The following is a 17694-nucleotide window of genomic DNA, read 5'->3' on the forward strand; positions in this document are numbered from 1 at the left end:
AAGATTAGCCTAGGCAAAGGAGAGGAGGAGAGAGTATCCTTCCTTATCCCCCGTACTTTTTTTTCGCAAAGCCTTGTTATCGGACCGAACGATAGTCCCGCCCCCCTCCCCCCGTGATAATGTATTCTCGGCTCGCGCGAAGAAGAAAAGGGCGAGAGTAAGAAGGAAGAGGAATAAAAAAAAATTAGGGATTAAGACCACCGAGCACGGATTTAACGCTTATTTATACTCTGCTAAGTGCCGGCATTACGAGCCCTAAACAGCCGGTTAAACTTCTCTCTCGCTCGATTTTTCCGTTTGCGGCTTAGCCCTCGGCACGTATTTCACTTTTCTTTCTTTCTTTCTTTCTTTTTTTTCCCCCCGATACGTACGTATATGCGCGGCACCGAAGAGTCAATGGAGTATTTTTGAAAGTAGATCAGTGCCAGTTGGTCCTCCGTGCGAACGTTCAATAACAAGTAACGAGCTTTAATTTCGTCCCGCGCCTACGTGACCGGGTTAATTCGTCCGGATCAATTGATTTCTTAATCTCACTTCCACGTTCATCGACGGAAAGCGCTTACCTGCGAGAATTTCTGTGCCGCGTGGCCTTATTAATGACGGTTGATCAATTGATTTTTTTGTTTTGTTCTTAAACTTCACTTTTTTTCTCGCTCGCGCTAAACAATTCAACGACGTCTCGCGCGGAAGAGGCGGGCGAATCTTAAATCGAAGCCAATGAATGCACGCGACGCAAGATCGATGCCGCCCTGTAGCAGCGGGTCAGCAACTCAATTGACCTCTCCGGAATTGCTGAGCCACTGTCGCAGCTGCGAATTCTCTCGAACGCCGATTTATTAATAAGCATCCATTGCCTTCTGCCTCTTCGTTCGCGCACACGGCAAGATCTTTCCGCTCGATCCTCTGATTTATTATCATTGTAAAAGCACGTATCTCAACCGACGTTTCTTTAACAGTGGGAGCATAAAAATTCTCTACCCATTCGTCCGTTTAACTGCCGGCAGTCGCGCCCAAAAGAAATCAAAGCGAGAGTCGTTAGAGACACTGCAGCAGCCCTCAAGACGCAAAAGACGTAGAAGAGTAACAAAAAGAAAAAAAAAAGAAAAAGAGGCAGAGATAAGTGCGCGCGGGAGTCGTCCATTTCGAATGGACTTGCGGCGGCTAAAAAGTTAAAGAAAATCCAGAAGCACGTAGCGCGCGTTAAAATTAACGGCGCGGTAACAAAGTGTTGCAGCACTAACTCGCCTCTTTATAGCGCACTCACGAGCTGCCGGATGATGGTTTTCTGCCTCCTTTTCGTCGTGTTGTTATTGCAGATGGCCTGAAACTTGTGTGTCTTATAAAGTGTAAAAGAGGCGTATTCTTTACTGTTGCGCCAATGAAATGCTTGTTAATTCTGCGATGTGCTTTTTCTTTCAGAGGACAACGTTTGCGTACTGAAAAATGACATCTACTTCGGGAAGGTCGATCAACTTGCACGAAAACAGTGTTCTGAGTGATCTTGAGTATGATTGATGCGAGTCTGCGGTGCGTCATTGCATACCTCACCATTGCCTGACCAGATTGAATTGTTACGATTCTTGGTCCAATTCAAAAACTTATGTCGCTGAGATCACACTGTTACGCCTTTACGACGATTACCTGACATACTTTGATTTCTCGAAAGAATAAACTGCAATTGTAGTAGGATCGATTAAATTCGAAGCCGATGTGCAAGTCTTTTCACTTTTGGCTGTCCATTGTCTCAAAATCCTCGATATGTACATTTTTAAGCTAATCCCTAAAAGTGTAGCTTATGTGACTCATACGGCAGGTGGGGCATGAGGCAATGCTCGAAGTAATATCTTTGTGTATCTACGAGAAAAAATATATTTGTTTTCATGATTTACGTTGGAGACAATTAAGCACATTCATTTAGATGTGTCGATTGATGGAATTGCATATCAGTTTATTTAGGTATGCGTTATCCTGTTCTTATTACATTTTGGTTCTACTAACCTTAATTACACTTTTACTGAATTGTATCAACGTTGCATTGTGAATTATTGAAAATTTATTACCTTCACTGTAAGATATTTATTTTCATACAAAGTGCTGCAATCTTTCTTGACAGCTTATTGAAAAATTCCGCGATCTGGAGAGCTTAAGTATTGAAAATGCACACTGGAAAAGTATAAGTTGGCCGGATTCACCAAGGCATTCGGTCAAAATGGCAATTAATTGAAACGATTAAAGTTATTTAAAGTTGTCAACAGACAGGTATCCATTTGAATCGTCTCATTTTGCCAAGTTCGACAATCTCGAAGTATTGAAATCGCTCGATTCAAAGAAGCTTGCGATAATTATATTTCATAAACGATTGCAGGAAATTTAAATCTGTCATGCCGAGTGAGAAGCAACTACCTGATTGTTGTATTTCTAATCCTCCGATTTGCCTTTGATGCTATTGAATAAATTTCTTTCACTCGCCGACAAACTGACCAATCGTGGAATAAAAGCTTTGCAAACCTCGAACTCTAGCTGAAATATCAAATTTGAAGTGTTTTTCTTGCAAGGTGTGGCAACCGATCGTTATGTCTGCACTTAATACCGGATACAGCAGTGTATCTGTAGTTTTTAGACTTCAGGTCTATTAAATATCACAATAATAAATAATTTATTTTGCATACTTAAGATATTGCGAAAGAAAGAAAGATGAGAATCCCACTCGAGATAGTTCATGATATCAATGGCAAAATAAAGGCCTTCCGGCGTGATTTGTTTCACGTTAGAGGAACAGAACAAATTGGTATTTATTAAAAACACTTATAAATTATCGTTCCTTTACAGTTTTTTCAGGCATTTAAAAATTAACTTTTTTCAAACTATCAAATTCCGCCCGAAATTGTCAGCAGTTTCCTAAAAATAGAATTCAACCCAGCATCGGAAATAGTTGAGCTCGCGGAACGAAGTCCGCAGCTACGTGCGAGTAAATGTTCACGCAGCAATGGAACAACAATCAATCGACAAATAGCCGGACCATCGCTGTACATCTCGAACCGTCAATCAGCGCCGCTCTGGAGAGATAGAGAGAGAGAGAGAGAGAGAGAGAGAGCCAACAAGAGAAGGCACATACGCGCCCTCGAACGCACGTCACCTGAATAATCGCCATTCACTTGGCGCGTAGCATCTTAAGCATGCGTCCTACGCAAGCAAGCAAGCAAGCAAGCAAGCAAGCAAGCAAGCGCGCATAGACATACAGGCGCGCACGCGGAGACTGGATAATCCGCTCGGAAGTGGCGAGATCCCCTCCCCACCGGAGCCAATAAACCATCAGCGGCAAGAAGCCCACAAGGGAAATCCTAAGTGGCCTGGCGCGCGGCGCTGGCTAATAATGTCCCCACGCGCACAGGCCCACTCGGACGCGGCCAAGCCAGTCGACGAGTGCGCGCCACGATTAGAGCCCGCGAGGCCGACGCGAGTTGTCGCGGCAGCGCGCGGCGCTGGCCTGGCGATCGGCTTGTTTTGAGGGCTACGAGGCCGCTATCGGCGCGCGATCATCGCCGCCGAAGTATCGACGCGGCACCCTCCTCGAGCGTTATTATTAGCCCGACGGTATGCCCGCGCTGTCGCAATAACTTGGCGAACTAATTAATATTGAAAAGACAACAACGAGATGAGTTAATTAGAAAGCTAAGCGAGGCAAGCGAGGCGAGCGGCGTCGCGGCGACGTCGGCGCGGCGGCGTTATGTATAGTAAGCAAATCGATTCTCGTTAAGCCGCAAGCTCGCGCCGCTGGCAGGCATCGGGTAGCGATCGCACGCAATTTCCCTGCCCGCCTGCCTGCCTGCCTGCCTGCTGCTGCTGCTGCTGCTGCTGCTGCTGCTACTGGCGCCGCTGTCTGCGCTGGCTTGCGCGCGCGGCCGAACTTCTGTGAAGCTCATTATCGCCGAGCCAGAAGACAATTGCCGAGCTCGCTCGGTCGCGCACACGCGTGCGTTTTATTGAAAAACGCCGGACGTCGCCGAGCGCCAGCCAGCCGATACAAAAGGAAACGCGACGACCAAGAGATGAGATACGATACAATGAAGACACACACGCGCGCGCGCGTGTGTGTGCGCGCGCGCGCCAGAGAGAGAGTGTGTTGATGGGAAATACTTGTTTCGTTGGCACTGTCACCAAAGTTGATTGGCGCGCTTCTCTATTAAATAGCCTTCCATCCGTTAGAACGCTGCGAGAATTATTCAGTCGCAGTATATCGCGAGGCTCGCTTTAATTTTCGATGAGTCTTCGATGGACTGCTACTCCGAGCGATATCGGGAGAGGCCTTTTGACGCGCCGGCGTCTTTTTTTTTTTTGTGTGTGGTTTTTTTTGTCGACATATGAATGTCTGACGACGCGACCTTTCTTTAGGTTTAGCTTGTTTCTGGGTTGGATATTTTTAGCCGTTGAAAATATAACAATCACGACGTCGCGGGGACGGTATATCTATCGGGTGGGATTTTTTTTTGCTTTTAAGCTTGTAGGCAGAGCGCGCGAGCTGAATATTTCAGCGACGCTAAAACGGTTTTTGAATTGACCGATGTCCACAAATTGAATTATTGCCTGAAATCGCTTATGCGAGTGCTGGGTGCGATCGATTTTTCAGGACGCCACGAGAGCGGGACGTAATTTTTGATCTCGGTTCGCTTGAAAATTCAATGGCAATTAGCCTTGATTGGATTTGTCGATCGCCTCTCGGGCCTGATTGCTACATCGTTCGGTGAAAAGTGAAACGCGAAGGTTTACAAGTGTTAATCCGCCCAAAATTCAGCATGCCCTTGAGCTGGCGCGCGCAGTAGTGCTGGCCGCGCTCGCGTCAGCCAACGTTGAATTCCTTGAATGCCTAGCACCCCGAGTCTCGCAGAAAACAAAACGAAACAAAAATAAATAAAAGGAAAAAAAGAAAAAAAAAAAAGCCGAGAAAGAAAAGAGAAAAAAATTGGCGCGCCTTTATCCGTATCGTCTCGTACATCCTCGAAAACAATCAGGCGCTCTCTTTCGCGACGCGCCTCTCTCGGCCATTATGGCCTTAACTTCTCGCGCTTATGTATAGGGTGTACCGAAGGAAATAACCGTCATCTGTATTCGCGATAACATCGTAATTGAATGCGGTTGACGGGGATTTGCTATATACCCGTCTCACCCAGCCCCCCCTGCCCCCTCCCACGCGCGTGTTATACTTGTAGCCGCCAGTCGCCCTCTTTCTCGCAGCAGCGTGGCACCCCGCTCCTTCTTCGCTTCGCTCGTCACTGCCTGCTGTGTACTGGTACTTCTCCAGCGTTTTGCGGCCTTTGTCCGATGAATTTCGCTGCTGCGCCGTTCTGCCGCTGCTGTCGCACGGCCATGTTCGCGCGTTCGAGTGCTAATTTCGAACTCGCAACAAGTAATCGCTTGGGAATGCGTTATCGAGAACAATTACAGGTTTTCCAGTCGGCCACGTGTACCTGAACAAATAATATCAATCACAAAGAGCCACCCTCTCAGGAGGGCGGGAAGGCAAGAAATCGGCCAGCGTATTTATCACGAGAACTCAAAATCAGCTGCTTATTTAGGCTGTCCAATCGCCGAGACAAAAGGGACGCACGTACGCGCATTTCCATTTGCGTATATATTTGTTTTCCTTTCTTTTCGGAGATACATTATATATGAGCGAGAGCGAGACGCATGGATTTATGGCGGGGAGGATTGACCGTAGCGGCGGTGGGCCGTCGCTTATTTCCCGGACAATCTCTCGATATATGCGTCGCCGAGCTAAATAAGCAGGGAGATAAAAAACAAAATTGCCCGTGCGGCTGCTCTGGTGTTTTGATAGGACGGCGCGCCCGCAAGAATGTAGGCTGCTGCTGCTCTCTCTCCCCGAAGGCCACTAAATCGTGCTCGCTGTCAGTGCGCGTCGCCGCTGCGGCGTCGTCGTCGTTTGCTTTAAGGCCCTCGGAAAGCTGGTTCCACGCGTAACTTTCACTCGGAATGTCGTCGCGCGAAAAATTGACTTATGCTAATCTCGGATAATCGCAGTGCGTCAAACTTGCCGCTCGCGACGAGAGAGGGGGGGGGGCTCGTAAAGCTTGGCCGTTAGCGCGTAAATGTCCTCGGCAATGACGTTTCTTTTTTTTTTTTTTTTTGTCTTTTTTCGAGTGTCGCTGCACGGACTGGTTCGCGCGCCGAAATCGATGCGGGAATCGGGGCGCCGCGAAGCGCCGGCCTTTCTTGGCAGCGGCTCACGACAATAACGAGCACTTTATTGCGCGTCGCTGCGCCGTAGCCGCCGGATTCGGACGCGCATCTCGAAGCAAAGCCCCTAATGGATTTCGCGGACGGCAGGCGCCGCGGCGCGCCGCCTTTTGTGCGCCGCGCTCCCCGCTGCTCTCCTTCGCGAGTAAGAGACCGAGCGAGCTTTAATGGCGGCCGGGCGGGCATTGTTCGCGGACAATACTTTTATCAGCGCGGGTATCCCGCCGCGAAGCGCTTCGACGTCGACGAGCCGGCGATTTCGCGCGCGCTCGCCCCGAGACTCGCGTCGCCGACGGCGGCCCGCGCGCCGCCCGCGCGGCTTAATTATCCGCCGCGGCATGACAGGCCCGCGCGACGATTAATCGGCAGTGTCTCCTTTTCGGTTGCCCTCGAGTTGCGGTACGAGGCGCAGAATGACAGCCTTATCTCTGAATCTTTAATTCCGCTATAGCAGGGGCTTGCCGTCATTTGTCCCGGCGGCAGCGGCGTCAGGAGACGTCGCAGCTCGCCAAAATTGCCTTCGTTGATTTCATTTCGCGGTAGATTATTTTAAGCGGCCGCTTTTTCACTATCTTATTTTCCCTCCGCCTCGGCAACATGGACACATGATTAATGCCACTTTTCAGAAGAGACCCTTCGCTCGATCCTCGCCTATATTATATATGCCGCACAATCCAATTTCGTTTGCCTGCCTTTTGTACGAATGGATGAATTAACTTTCCTTATCAAATGATTCGTTCGTGATATTACGATCCGACCTTGCTGGGCGCCTTTTCTTTTTTCGTTGAGGGTCGCGTTATGCATAGGCCAAATCTATGCATGAATTTTAGGGGCTCGTCTACTCTTGGTGCAAGTGGCTGTATTAGAAGGGGACCACTCGTATTGCCATGCATGCTGGTGAAAGAGAAGCGCCCAGGCAAATCGATCTTGTCAAGTTAGAAATAGCCTAAAAAGCAATTTCAGATAATAAGCAATGAAATATCCGCGGAACGTATTTAATTAAGTATCGAAACTTTGGACGTTGAAGGACGAGTATACATACGTGGGATCGACGCGGCGTCTCCAATAAAATTTCACGATTTGTTGATTTACGAGTATCGGCCCAAGTACTCGAACATTCTCCCAACATGTTTCTGGCCGAGCCTCCGTTTTTCCTTTCTCTTTTTTTTTCTTTTTTTTTTTTTTTTTTCATAAAAAAAAAGTCCTTTCGCACTCAGCGATCGCACAGGAGCCGAGCGAGTTCAAAGAATACGTAAGCGACATTTCATGGGACGAGAGAGCTCGCCAAAACGTGTAATCGAAGGAAACCCAATAACAGACTCAATAAATTCTTTCCCGACCTCTCGCTCTCGTCGATGCTTTCGAGCTGTTATGAGGGCGCGCGCAAGTTTTAAAAGAAAAAGCATTTAAGGGAGAGCGATAGGCAGTCGAGCACTTGTACGCGTGTATGTGTTATATACCATTTTTTTTCTTCGCTTAGCGAGGAAATTAGATTCCTTTTTCCGTATTGGAAGTTTCGACTTTATGGGATTGATGTAGCACACTCGCGAGTTTTAGTTATTTATTTATTTATTTTCTTGGTATCGATTTCAAAAGAAATCAATGCGTCATTAGGGTGATTTATTCCTTAGTGCATGTATAGGTGTTTCAACTTTGATGTACAGCAATTGAAGTTTTAATCGTATTTTTTCACAATTTACGATCAAAACGCAAATAAGCTTTCCCCTCAAAGTCGAACACGACTTTCTTTTCGGTTTCCATTGACCAAAAAAAAGTTATTTTTTGTTAGTTTTCGCTTTGAAAGAAAAATAATAATTGGCCGATGTTTCCATCAAGGTATTTTGGAAAAGTAGAAGAAAAACAAAAATTTAATTCGCAATAAAGATACACGGGCGAAAAGTAAAAAAAAAAGTAATCTGCCTCGAATATCTATACACTCTTCTTCCCCCATTTCGTCTATACGTTCTCAATAACAGGGCAGGAGTTCTCGTATCGGTCTTTCCCTCGCGCTTATACACTTGGGAACTTGGCCGATTCGGCCGTGTGCAGCTTCAGAGAGAAAAGGGGCAAGAGAGAAAGAGAGAGAGAGAGAGTCTGCGCGCTATTTCCCTAATGTCTTCCAGGCCGCGTAGTCAGATGTTATTATATTTGGTGAAGACTTTATAATGGGCAGGTTGAAACTACTTAAAACTTTGGCTAGGGCGTCTTCGCTTTTTGCCGAACGATTTCGATTTTGTTTGATTGTTATTGAATCTTTCTCATGAAACACAAAATTGCCTCTTATGCTTCGATGTGATTTCATGAGATTTAAATAACGATCGGTTGTATAAGGGTGTGGAGGAAAAGGTGATTTTATATAAGAAGAAAAAAGAATTCGCTCAAGGTATTAATAAGAATGTATTTTTCTTCGTATAGTAATGTAACCCTATCGATCATAATATACTAACAATAGTGCGCTAGTTATGACAATATATACAGATGATTAACAAAAAAAAGGAATAAAGTATATTATTCTTATACAGGGCCATGCGAGTAGATCGTCGGCAATATTTATCTTTTTTTATACATGTCGTAATGCTTTGTACTAAATTATACAGCTTTTACGAAATATACAGTTTTTCCGCGAAACCACTCTCAATTTCCTTTGCCGCATTCACGCTCATGATACTTTTTTGTACACTCATTCGTCCGAAGAGCAAATTTCATATAGTAACAATTTTTTCGACACAGTCACTCTTTAATAACTGACCGATTAATTTGTCGAACATGCACTCGTCTGCTCACTCGTGTACTTATAGTTTTTTTTCCTCTTATCTGTTGCTCGATAACTATTATGGTCTTTTGGTACAAGTAGTTTCTCTTTTGGTTTTTTTACTGTAAAGCTATGACTAAACCTCGTCACACGGTAAGCAAAGAAACAACAGAATTTTCGAGCTTTCAATTCGTTTAAAGTTATTTTATTAAGCTGGTTAGTGCATAAAATGCTTGCATCGTAAAATCATTTTTGTTGCTGTTTTATTTATTTATTTATATAATTGATGACGAGCTCAACAATCGAATATCAAATAGAAATTTTATACGTACGAGGGCAAATAATTATATTATCTTTGGTATTAGCTGTATGGAAACCAATTAACTTTAGTTTACCGTCAAATTCGCAATTTCGACAAATGCTTCAATCGGCATAGAACGTGAATTTTCTTCAACTCTATGCGATTCAAGAATCAATTCCCTGTTTTACCGGCGGTCGGTAAACCAATCTACAATGATTATCGATTCCCATTCGTTAAGTCATCAATAAATGACACACGTCGCACTTTCTACACTCGACGATCGGCGCAAATAAAGTCGATAACGATTATTATTTTAAAAAACTTGACGCTTGTAATAATATAAATTTAAAGAAATGTCACAATAGTATCAATATAGCAATAATCAATGACGTCGATAATATGAAATCCACTCTGCGCGTGGATAACAACGGAAAAAATTGCGAATAAGAAAAACCAACGAATGTCCAAGTCCTAATTTTCGTTTCCTTCGTGTCTTATTTACACGCGCGTATCACACGTCCGTTATACATGTATATAGGACAGCTTCCCTATATTCAGTAGCTGTCGAGGCAGCGGAGCTTCTTTAGAGGCGGCGCCACCGCCTCATCTCAGCTCGTCGGCGCTTGCATCGACATAGGAGGCGCCTTGACAGGACCTAGGCCAGGACCTGATAGTCCGTTATTATTCATGTCTCCAGGTCCACCACGGGTCGGTCCTATGCCGATTGCCGTGCCATTGACTGTCGGTATGCCACCTGGCAACTGACCCTGGAGCACAAACGAGTGACATTTACATGTTTAGACTTGTAGCGGCCTTTGGAAATGTTTTTGAAAATCCGAATGAACAACTCACATTCGCCACGTGGTTATGCTGTGCCATGGACTGGCCCAGCATTTGCGCCTGCTGGTGCTGTTGCTGCTGCTGTTGCTGCTGCATCTGGTGATGGCCAGAATGAACCTGGTTTTGCCCGGGTGGTGTGGGCGTCGGCGGCAACTGTCGCTTGAGATGTGCCAAATTGCTCGGTGGGTTGAGTGCCATATTAGCGAACACCTGTCTCTCCTCGTAGTCGTATTCACAGAGAATTTTGTTTTCGCAGAGATAAAAACGATCACCCACGCAGAATCTAGAACAGCAAAAGACAGCCGGGGGCCACAGTTAAAAAGGATAGTCTGGCAATTAAGTCGATATTTGCGGAATAATTGATCGGCAAAGGGGAAATTCTAATACGGCTATTATCAATCGAAATATGAATAAATAGCGCAGCGCCTAATTAATAGAATCGCGCGCTATTCCATTCAGTCGCTCGCATATCCGCGGAATCGAGCTAAATGCACGCGGCTAATTACGTTAATGCAACAGAGAGTGACGTGAATAACCAGCTAATCAATCGGATCTCTCCACAGAATCGCGCGAACGCTCCTCGAATGAGGCTCAATCGCGAATAGCCAGCCGCAGCGCCGTACGCGCGCGCATTAGCCCGTAGTCGAGTGAGCCAGCGAGCAAAAAGTACGTTTTCGGCGAAAAGCCTAATTTCCGCGCGGCCGCGCCGCCGCCTCGTTATTATATAATTAATCATCGCCGGGCGCGCGCATTCCCTCGGTCAAATAATCATCGCTCGCCTGCATGCGCGCGCGCTGCCTGATATTCATAATCGCGGCCCTCTCGCTAAATGGAATTCTCGTTGACGAGCATTGTAGCGCTGCAGCTGCGTGCGGTTTTCGCTGCCACGACGAGATATACAAGTTCGCAGAGACTGCCTGACTCGCTGAATGGGGGATCCATCTAGCGCGCTGCTGTCGTCGACCGCACTCCAATTGCCGTTGCGTCTGATGCCAATTTTCATAAAAGTCACGCGTGCGAGTATCAACGAGGAGTGGCCGAACAGCGGAGTTGGCAAGTCCATCGGAAGGCGAGCGCGATTCGTTAGTTAAAATCGAAGTTCCGCTGTCTAGGCTTGCGCGAGTGGGAGAGAGTGCTCCTTGAAACGCGAGCATCGACGGCAACGGAGGCGACTAGGAGCTTGCAATTAAACAGCAACAATTACACGGGGGTAACTTTAGACTGTAATAACGCGGAATAAAGGGTTGCTAGAGAGCGAGAGAGAGCGTGTGCAGCAAGCAAGCTCCGGTTGCCACTCCCTCGGTTACTGGATGATTTACCGATCCAATTAGCTCTCTCACTCTCTTTCTCTCTCGCTCTGGGCAACGGCTCGCTCGCTCGCTCGCTCTCTCCTAAAAAGACGTCCGGTCTAATTTAACGGGCATCCAATTAAAGACTAAACGACCTGCCCCTCGGAGCTTGTCCGATTCGGAAAGAAAAAAAGACTGGCTGCTCGCAAGCTTTGGTTTCTCCGCGTCTCCCTTTTTTTCGCCCAGTCGCTGCCCGGCTACTTGCTCTCCCGCACGCTCTTTTTACGGGCTACGATTGCCCCGAGACTCTCTACTTTTTGAGAGCCGAGGGTGTCCGTTTTCGTTTGAAACTGTTTCCCGAGCTTTCAAATTACTTGCAGGCTCTTTGCAGTGAATCGCAAAGCTTTTCTTCTCCTTGAATTAGTTTCGTTTGGTAATTAAACGTCACCGCGTGGCTATAATTTGGGATCGCTGCAGCCGCCTTCGTCAATGTATTTACGTGCCTTGCGATCGATCATCGTTATTTATTGGTGATTCCTGGAATCGCTTCGCAAATCTCGCCGCCAGTCGCTGATAATTTGCAGCCGTCGACCCGATGACCGTTCGCGAGGACGACGAGCCTCCGGGGGAAGAACCGGCGGGCGCCGCGAGAGCTATCGAAAATGAATTCTCGAGTCCGCTAAAGATACACTCCTTCCTCGACTCAAAGCGGGGGGGGGGGGGGGGGGGGGGCACCTTTGAAATATTAAAAATCCGCAGCGGACGCGCCGAGAGAATCCGTAGGTGGGCGCCGTTCGCGCGTGAATCGGCGTCCGCGCGCATCGCGGCGGCTTGCATGGGAAATTTCAATCTGGACCTCGTCGGCGCTGAATCATTGACGAGGGTCGCGCGCGCGCGAGTGAGCGCTCGCTCGCTCGCTCGCACTTTGAATAAGTAAATGAAATCGGACGAGAGCTCGCGCGACCCCATTAGGCGACTGGATCAAATATTGAGAGCTGTTCTTTTCTCTCTCTTCCTCTCCCTGCTCTGCAGATCGGATAAATGACGAGACGAGCTTTCTCGATTAACTTCGTTTCTTTCTTTTTTTTCGTCCGTGTGCTTCCTCGAGGCATTATTCAGCGGGTCAATCGAGTTAGTTACTCTCCTCGAGTAATGCGTTTGGCCCGTGAAAGTTTTATCGACGCGTTCCTGCGTAAATGTTGTTCTTTGTGATCTTCGGATGACCTCACTTTGACTCGAACTACTTTCCGGGCTGAATGATTTATCTCCCGACGATTTGTCCTAAACTACTTTAGCCAATCGCCGCCGTTTACTCGCGTGGAATTAATCATCGCGGCCATCTCGCTGTCGTCGATAGCTTGGCGTCGGATCCGCCGCAAACGAACGCGCGCCGAAACAAATTCGAACAATGTGCCGTGCTCAAGATAAAGAGCTTGCGGCGGGCAGCCAAGGAGCATTGTCGAGAAGTAGCGCGTATGCGAGAGACAAGAGGCGCGCCGCGATAAAAACGTAAGGCCGATGCTATTTTGTGGTCGACGGCGCCCTTTGTGCCGCGCTATCGACACGCGACGCCACGCCAACCGCCAACCGCGACGGCGGCATTGCGCGCGGAAACGTCCACGAGAATTAATACATCGCGGCGGGAAGGCGAAGCGAAAGAAAAAAGAAAAGGACTGTAAGTCTGGCGCAGTTTTATTTTTTCATCGAGAAGGAGGACGCGGAGGAGAAGGAAGAAGAAGGAGCGTCGGCGCGGCGTTGGGCTTCTCGGCTTTACAGGCCAGCTGGGAAATCACCCTTCGCGACGACGCCAAGGCAGCCAAGGGGAACGCGCGCGCGACTCGTCGCGTTATATAATTATCGCGATACTGCTGACATTTTCACGCTGAATTGCTTCGGCCGCCTCGAGATTAGACTCTCTCTATCTCTCTCTCTCTCTCTCTCTCTCTCTCTCTCTCTCTACTTGCTTGTTGCTGCTGCTCGGGACGAGGTATTGTGATTCATGAGACTACCCGTGGTCGTTGAATTACTCGCGCGCCTTCTTTTCTCTCGCGCTTCCGCCGTGCTAAGCTCTCGGCTGGGCTTTCGGGGCGAGAAAATGGCTCGGTTCGAGGTTTAGCGCAGCTAGCAAGTGACCAACCGATGATAGCACTGCTGGCAGGCAAAGCACTCGAGGTGGTAAACATTGGTCTTGGCGCGCATGACCATCTCGAAGGCGGGTATAGGTTTGTTGCACGCCGAGCAGTGCCCGGTGTTGCCGAACAGCCTGAGGTAGTCCCTCCTGCAGAGGATGAGATTTGCCTTGGTGTACAGAGTGGAGCCGACTTCTCCCAGTCGGCAGTCGCAGCAGTTGCACTTGAGGCAGTCCTCGTGCCAGTGGACGTCCAGTGCCTTCAGGTAATACCTGCGAACAGAGAGAGTTGCCTGTTCTGACGATCGTTCTATTTGTCTGGCTCGGGCGCGATTGATCGCGCGTGCGAAATCAAAGGAATCAGAAGTGGAGCATCGGCGGACAGGGGTGTTTGTGGGCGGGGCGGGGCAACCTGGTAAACACATATATCTCTGTCGTCTGATTAAATTGATTCGGGTTGGCGATTGAGTGCCAGCTTTCTCTCGCTCACCTCTCCTTGATTGTCTTGCGGCAGCCGTGGCACTCCTGCTGAGTGGAGCCATTTTTACTAGTCTCCGACTTGCTCACATCCATCGTCATCGTGATCTGGGCTAATGCACCGTCTGCAACAGGAGAACAGGTCGGGCGCATTTATTTCGAGCCTGTCGGTAAAGGCGACACGCGAGCGTTAATTAGCAAGCGCGCGAGATAAAAACAAGCGGGAAGGGGGCGCCTCGATTAATTAGCCGAATACTTCTGGTAACAATCCATTACACGTGCAAACATCTTGTCCTCGCTCGCACGGTGGCCGGACGCCGGGGCTTTATGCCACGCTAATTGGCCCTCGCGCGCCGCCGTCGTCGGAGAGACGCAGACTCGCGAGAATTATAAACGCCTCCCTCCCTCGCCTTTCATTTTCATCCTTCTCTACTCCCCACGCACTCGTCCTTCTATTTTCTTTTTTTTCTTCTTTTTTATTCTTTTTATCCCACTTGTTTGCCTCTCCCCCGAACGACCGTCTCACTATAACTCTGCGTCCGACTTTTTTCCGCCCTTCATTTAAAATTCTATGTCAATCGACAATAATTAACCAATGATGCGTGCATCTTCGATGATTTCCGTTCGACTGAAAGGGCCGAGGACGAGATGAGCGATTGACCACGCTGAAAAAAAAAACAGAAAAGATGGTCCGCCGTCGCGGAGAGTCGCCGAACGGAAGTTGTCGAGTGCAAGGCTGCAAGATATCGAACGAGGAAACGAAAACAGAAGCGAGCAAGCGGCTTCATTGACGACGCGGCGTAATTAACGATAAGCCTGTTCGCCGAAATGCCAGCTTTAATGAATGAGACGCAGATGGAAAGGGAGAAAGAGCAAAAGTGTCGTTGACACCGGAAGTGCAGGCAGCGGTCAAAGCCGGCCGCCGTTGCGCGCTGTATGTGATTGAATCGCTTTTGATGCACGCGCAGCTCCGGTCGCTCGGCCGGGCATCCATGTTGCGCTAATTGCATATTAACGCCCCGCATTATCTCTTGCGCTCAATTGCGCATTGTGATTAGCGCCGCCTGCGTGATTTCGGGATTATCGTTCGTTGACGCTCGCGAGGGAGAAAAGAAAAGATCGGGCCTCGGATTCAATGCGATGATTAATTCAGCGGCAACGTAGATCTAGGCGTATGAATGAAAATAGAAAGAAAAAGAGCGACGCTCGGGCGTTTTTTCTAATCAAACCAGTCGTAAAAAAAAAGCCGAACGCCAGTATGGCCAAGTGTTGCCATCATAAAAATGACGAGTGTCCAGTCCCCTTCAGAAAATCACCTTATATACATATACTTTGTGTGTCTGCGACGGACTTTGGCAAAAGTAAGGAAAGAGAGAGGGGGTGGGGAGGAAAGAGTGAACCGGACGCAGTTTAATAAAAACGTCAGATATAAAGTGGCCAGCGGGGACGGACGTTTCGAGGACGTGCGGGCGCTGGAATAAATATCGCCGTTTACATTATACGACTGTTAAGGGCTGACGGATCCGTCGCGCGCCGCTCCATGGTGTATTAAGAAACGAGAGTGCAGGGGGGGGAGGGTGGTCCCGCCGTATTTTCTTTTTTTCCCCCGGCAAAAGGACGATTGCTTTTACCGCGCCGATGCTTGTTGCTTTTCCGTTACTTAGCGTGTTGTCTTTGTTCACTTCCTGCGTCGCGGGGAAACGGAAAAAAGCCGCTAGTTCCGGGACGCGCGCACGCAGCCAATCTCGAATCGGTGTTCGCAAGCTGTCGGCCGCTTTGGCAAGAGAAAAGCTCGCGAGCCTCTCTCGAAAAATAAATAAAAAGAAGCCTCCGCTCTAAAAAGCAGCTTATACCTGGGCGCGCAGTATACGGAGGAGGGTGAGCGCGCGCGTGTCATTATAGCAGTGAAGTGGAGAACCTGCTAATTAGTCATTAGCGGGTAGGAAAAAGAGACTTTGGACGTTGCGCGTTGGGGTCTCTGTTTCTCTCTTTCGCGCGCGCGCGCGCGCGCGTGTGTGTATGCGAGTGGATAGGTTGCGCGCGCTTGCGCGCTAAGAGACTCGTGCAAACAGGGTGTGCAGCAGCGGCTCCTGGCCCGCGTCTAATTGGACCTGGGCGACGTAAGTTCAACTAATTGAGACCGGAGCTTGTAACTAGCCGAGAGAAAGGCAAACCGACGCGCCGGAGGAGAGACGGCTGAGCGACCGCTGTGTGCAGGCGTAATGTATAACGCCCGACGTCTCGTATCCCGCAGACTTTGGCCGCGAGCCGCGTGCAGCCGCGCCGAATTTTCCCGATCGTTCGTCCTCGCGGCTTCGAAATAATTGCCAGTCGTGCGTTCGCCGCGGCTGCATTGCGTACGGTTGCACGACGGTTTATTTTTGCGCGCAAGCTCGTCCTTTGTCAATATTGAATGGCGACGCGGGCCGTTATTAAATGAGCCCCGCGCTGACCCGATCAATAGCGCACGCTAATAAATCAGCCTCGTTAATAATTAACCGAAACCGAGCTGCGCCGCTCGAGAGAGAGAGAGAGAGAGATGCATCTTAATTGAACGGAGGCGCGCACAGCGTCTTATTAGAGTTTACAAGTCGCAGCCGTTTCAAAAGATACATATACTCGCCGACTGAGAGAGAGATTTCTCAGTTGTCGCGCGGCGTCTTCCCCAGGAAGCTTGTTAGGCGTCTGTCGCTTCTTCTTCTAATTGGCGATATAATGATCCCGAAGGATGGAATGTCGCCAACGTCTCTCGCCTTCTTGTTAGCGCCCCAATGAAAATTCGGAGAGTCACGTGCTTTTTTCTCTCTCTCTCCCGCTCTCGAGTGTGTGTGTAGGCGGCGAGAGAAGCTCGGGCCCGTTGTTAGCTTCGCCGCGGCTTGTTTTTCCCCAAGACGCCGACGCTCTTGCGCTCGGCTTTTACGGCGCCGACAAGCTCTACCGCCGCAGAAGGCATCGTTGTGGATCCATGATCGATCGCAGCTAAGAAGAGTCCAATTAACGGCAGCCCGAGAGGGAGAAGAAGGAAAAAAAAGGGAGGGAGGGGGACGGCTCCTTTCTGTTTTACGCGCTTTAATGTAAAACTGATAACGCAAGAAGGAGAGCACTCTAAATCACGAGAGTGTCCAATACAGCGCAGATTGCAGAGTCCTGCTGCTCCCCTCGTCTCTCGCCACGGGCCAATTACTGTATTCCGTGTAATTTCTCATTTAGTGAGCCGCTTTCGCCGAGCGCGATCTTTCTGCTTAACTCGCATCCTGTGTATATACATGTAAAAGCTGGCAGAGAAGCGAGAGAACCGAGGATGGTATAAGAATAAAAGAGCTCGGCGAAATTAGAAATAGCCGTTTTAAGGTAAACAAGGAGAAGAATTAAGGGGGATGAAATTAGGAAGAGAGAGAGAGTTCGTTTAGTTAAAGTTAATTATGCTCTTTTCTCATTCGTATGATAATGAGTTTCAACTTTTACGAACACAAGACAGCGGAGAGAGGGAGAGAGAGAGAGAGAGAGAGGCTGGCTCTGCAATTAACAGTTTATACCCCGGACGAATGTTTCTGATCTGCTTACTTCGTAAACTAAGTTATTCTCTTTCTCATTGAAAACTTTTTGCAATTATAAGAGCTTCGGCGGGATGCAGTCTTTCGCGAACGCGCGCATC

General features: G+C 48.4%; 1 protein-coding gene across 2 annotated transcripts in view; it reads right to left on the reverse strand.

Moving 5' to 3' along the window:
• Window positions 1-8636: 8636 nt before the first annotated feature.
• LOC131673434 (LIM/homeobox protein Lhx9-like) overlaps window positions 8637-17694 on the reverse strand; it is a 71872-nt gene continuing 62814 nt past the window's right edge. For both annotated transcript variants that reach the window (XM_058951437.1, XM_058951438.1), the window contains 4 exons: window positions 14053-14164; window positions 13572-13835; window positions 10158-10428; window positions 8637-10072 (listed from right to left, as the gene is read on the reverse strand). In XM_058951437.1, the coding sequence (XP_058807420.1) occupies window positions 9914-10072; window positions 10158-10428; window positions 13572-13835; window positions 14053-14141 (783 nt within the window). In that variant the 5' untranslated portion in view covers window positions 14142-14164 and the 3' untranslated portion in view covers window positions 8637-9913. The remainder of the gene's footprint in view (window positions 10073-10157; window positions 10429-13571; window positions 13836-14052; window positions 14165-17694) is intronic.

This window comes from Phymastichus coffea, unplaced genomic scaffold (genome assembly GCF_024137745.1).
Source record: "Phymastichus coffea isolate CEN01 unplaced genomic scaffold, Cenicafe_Pcof_1.1 PCOF00177, whole genome shotgun sequence".
Lineage (NCBI taxonomy): Eukaryota > Metazoa > Arthropoda > Insecta > Hymenoptera > Eulophidae > Phymastichus > Phymastichus coffea.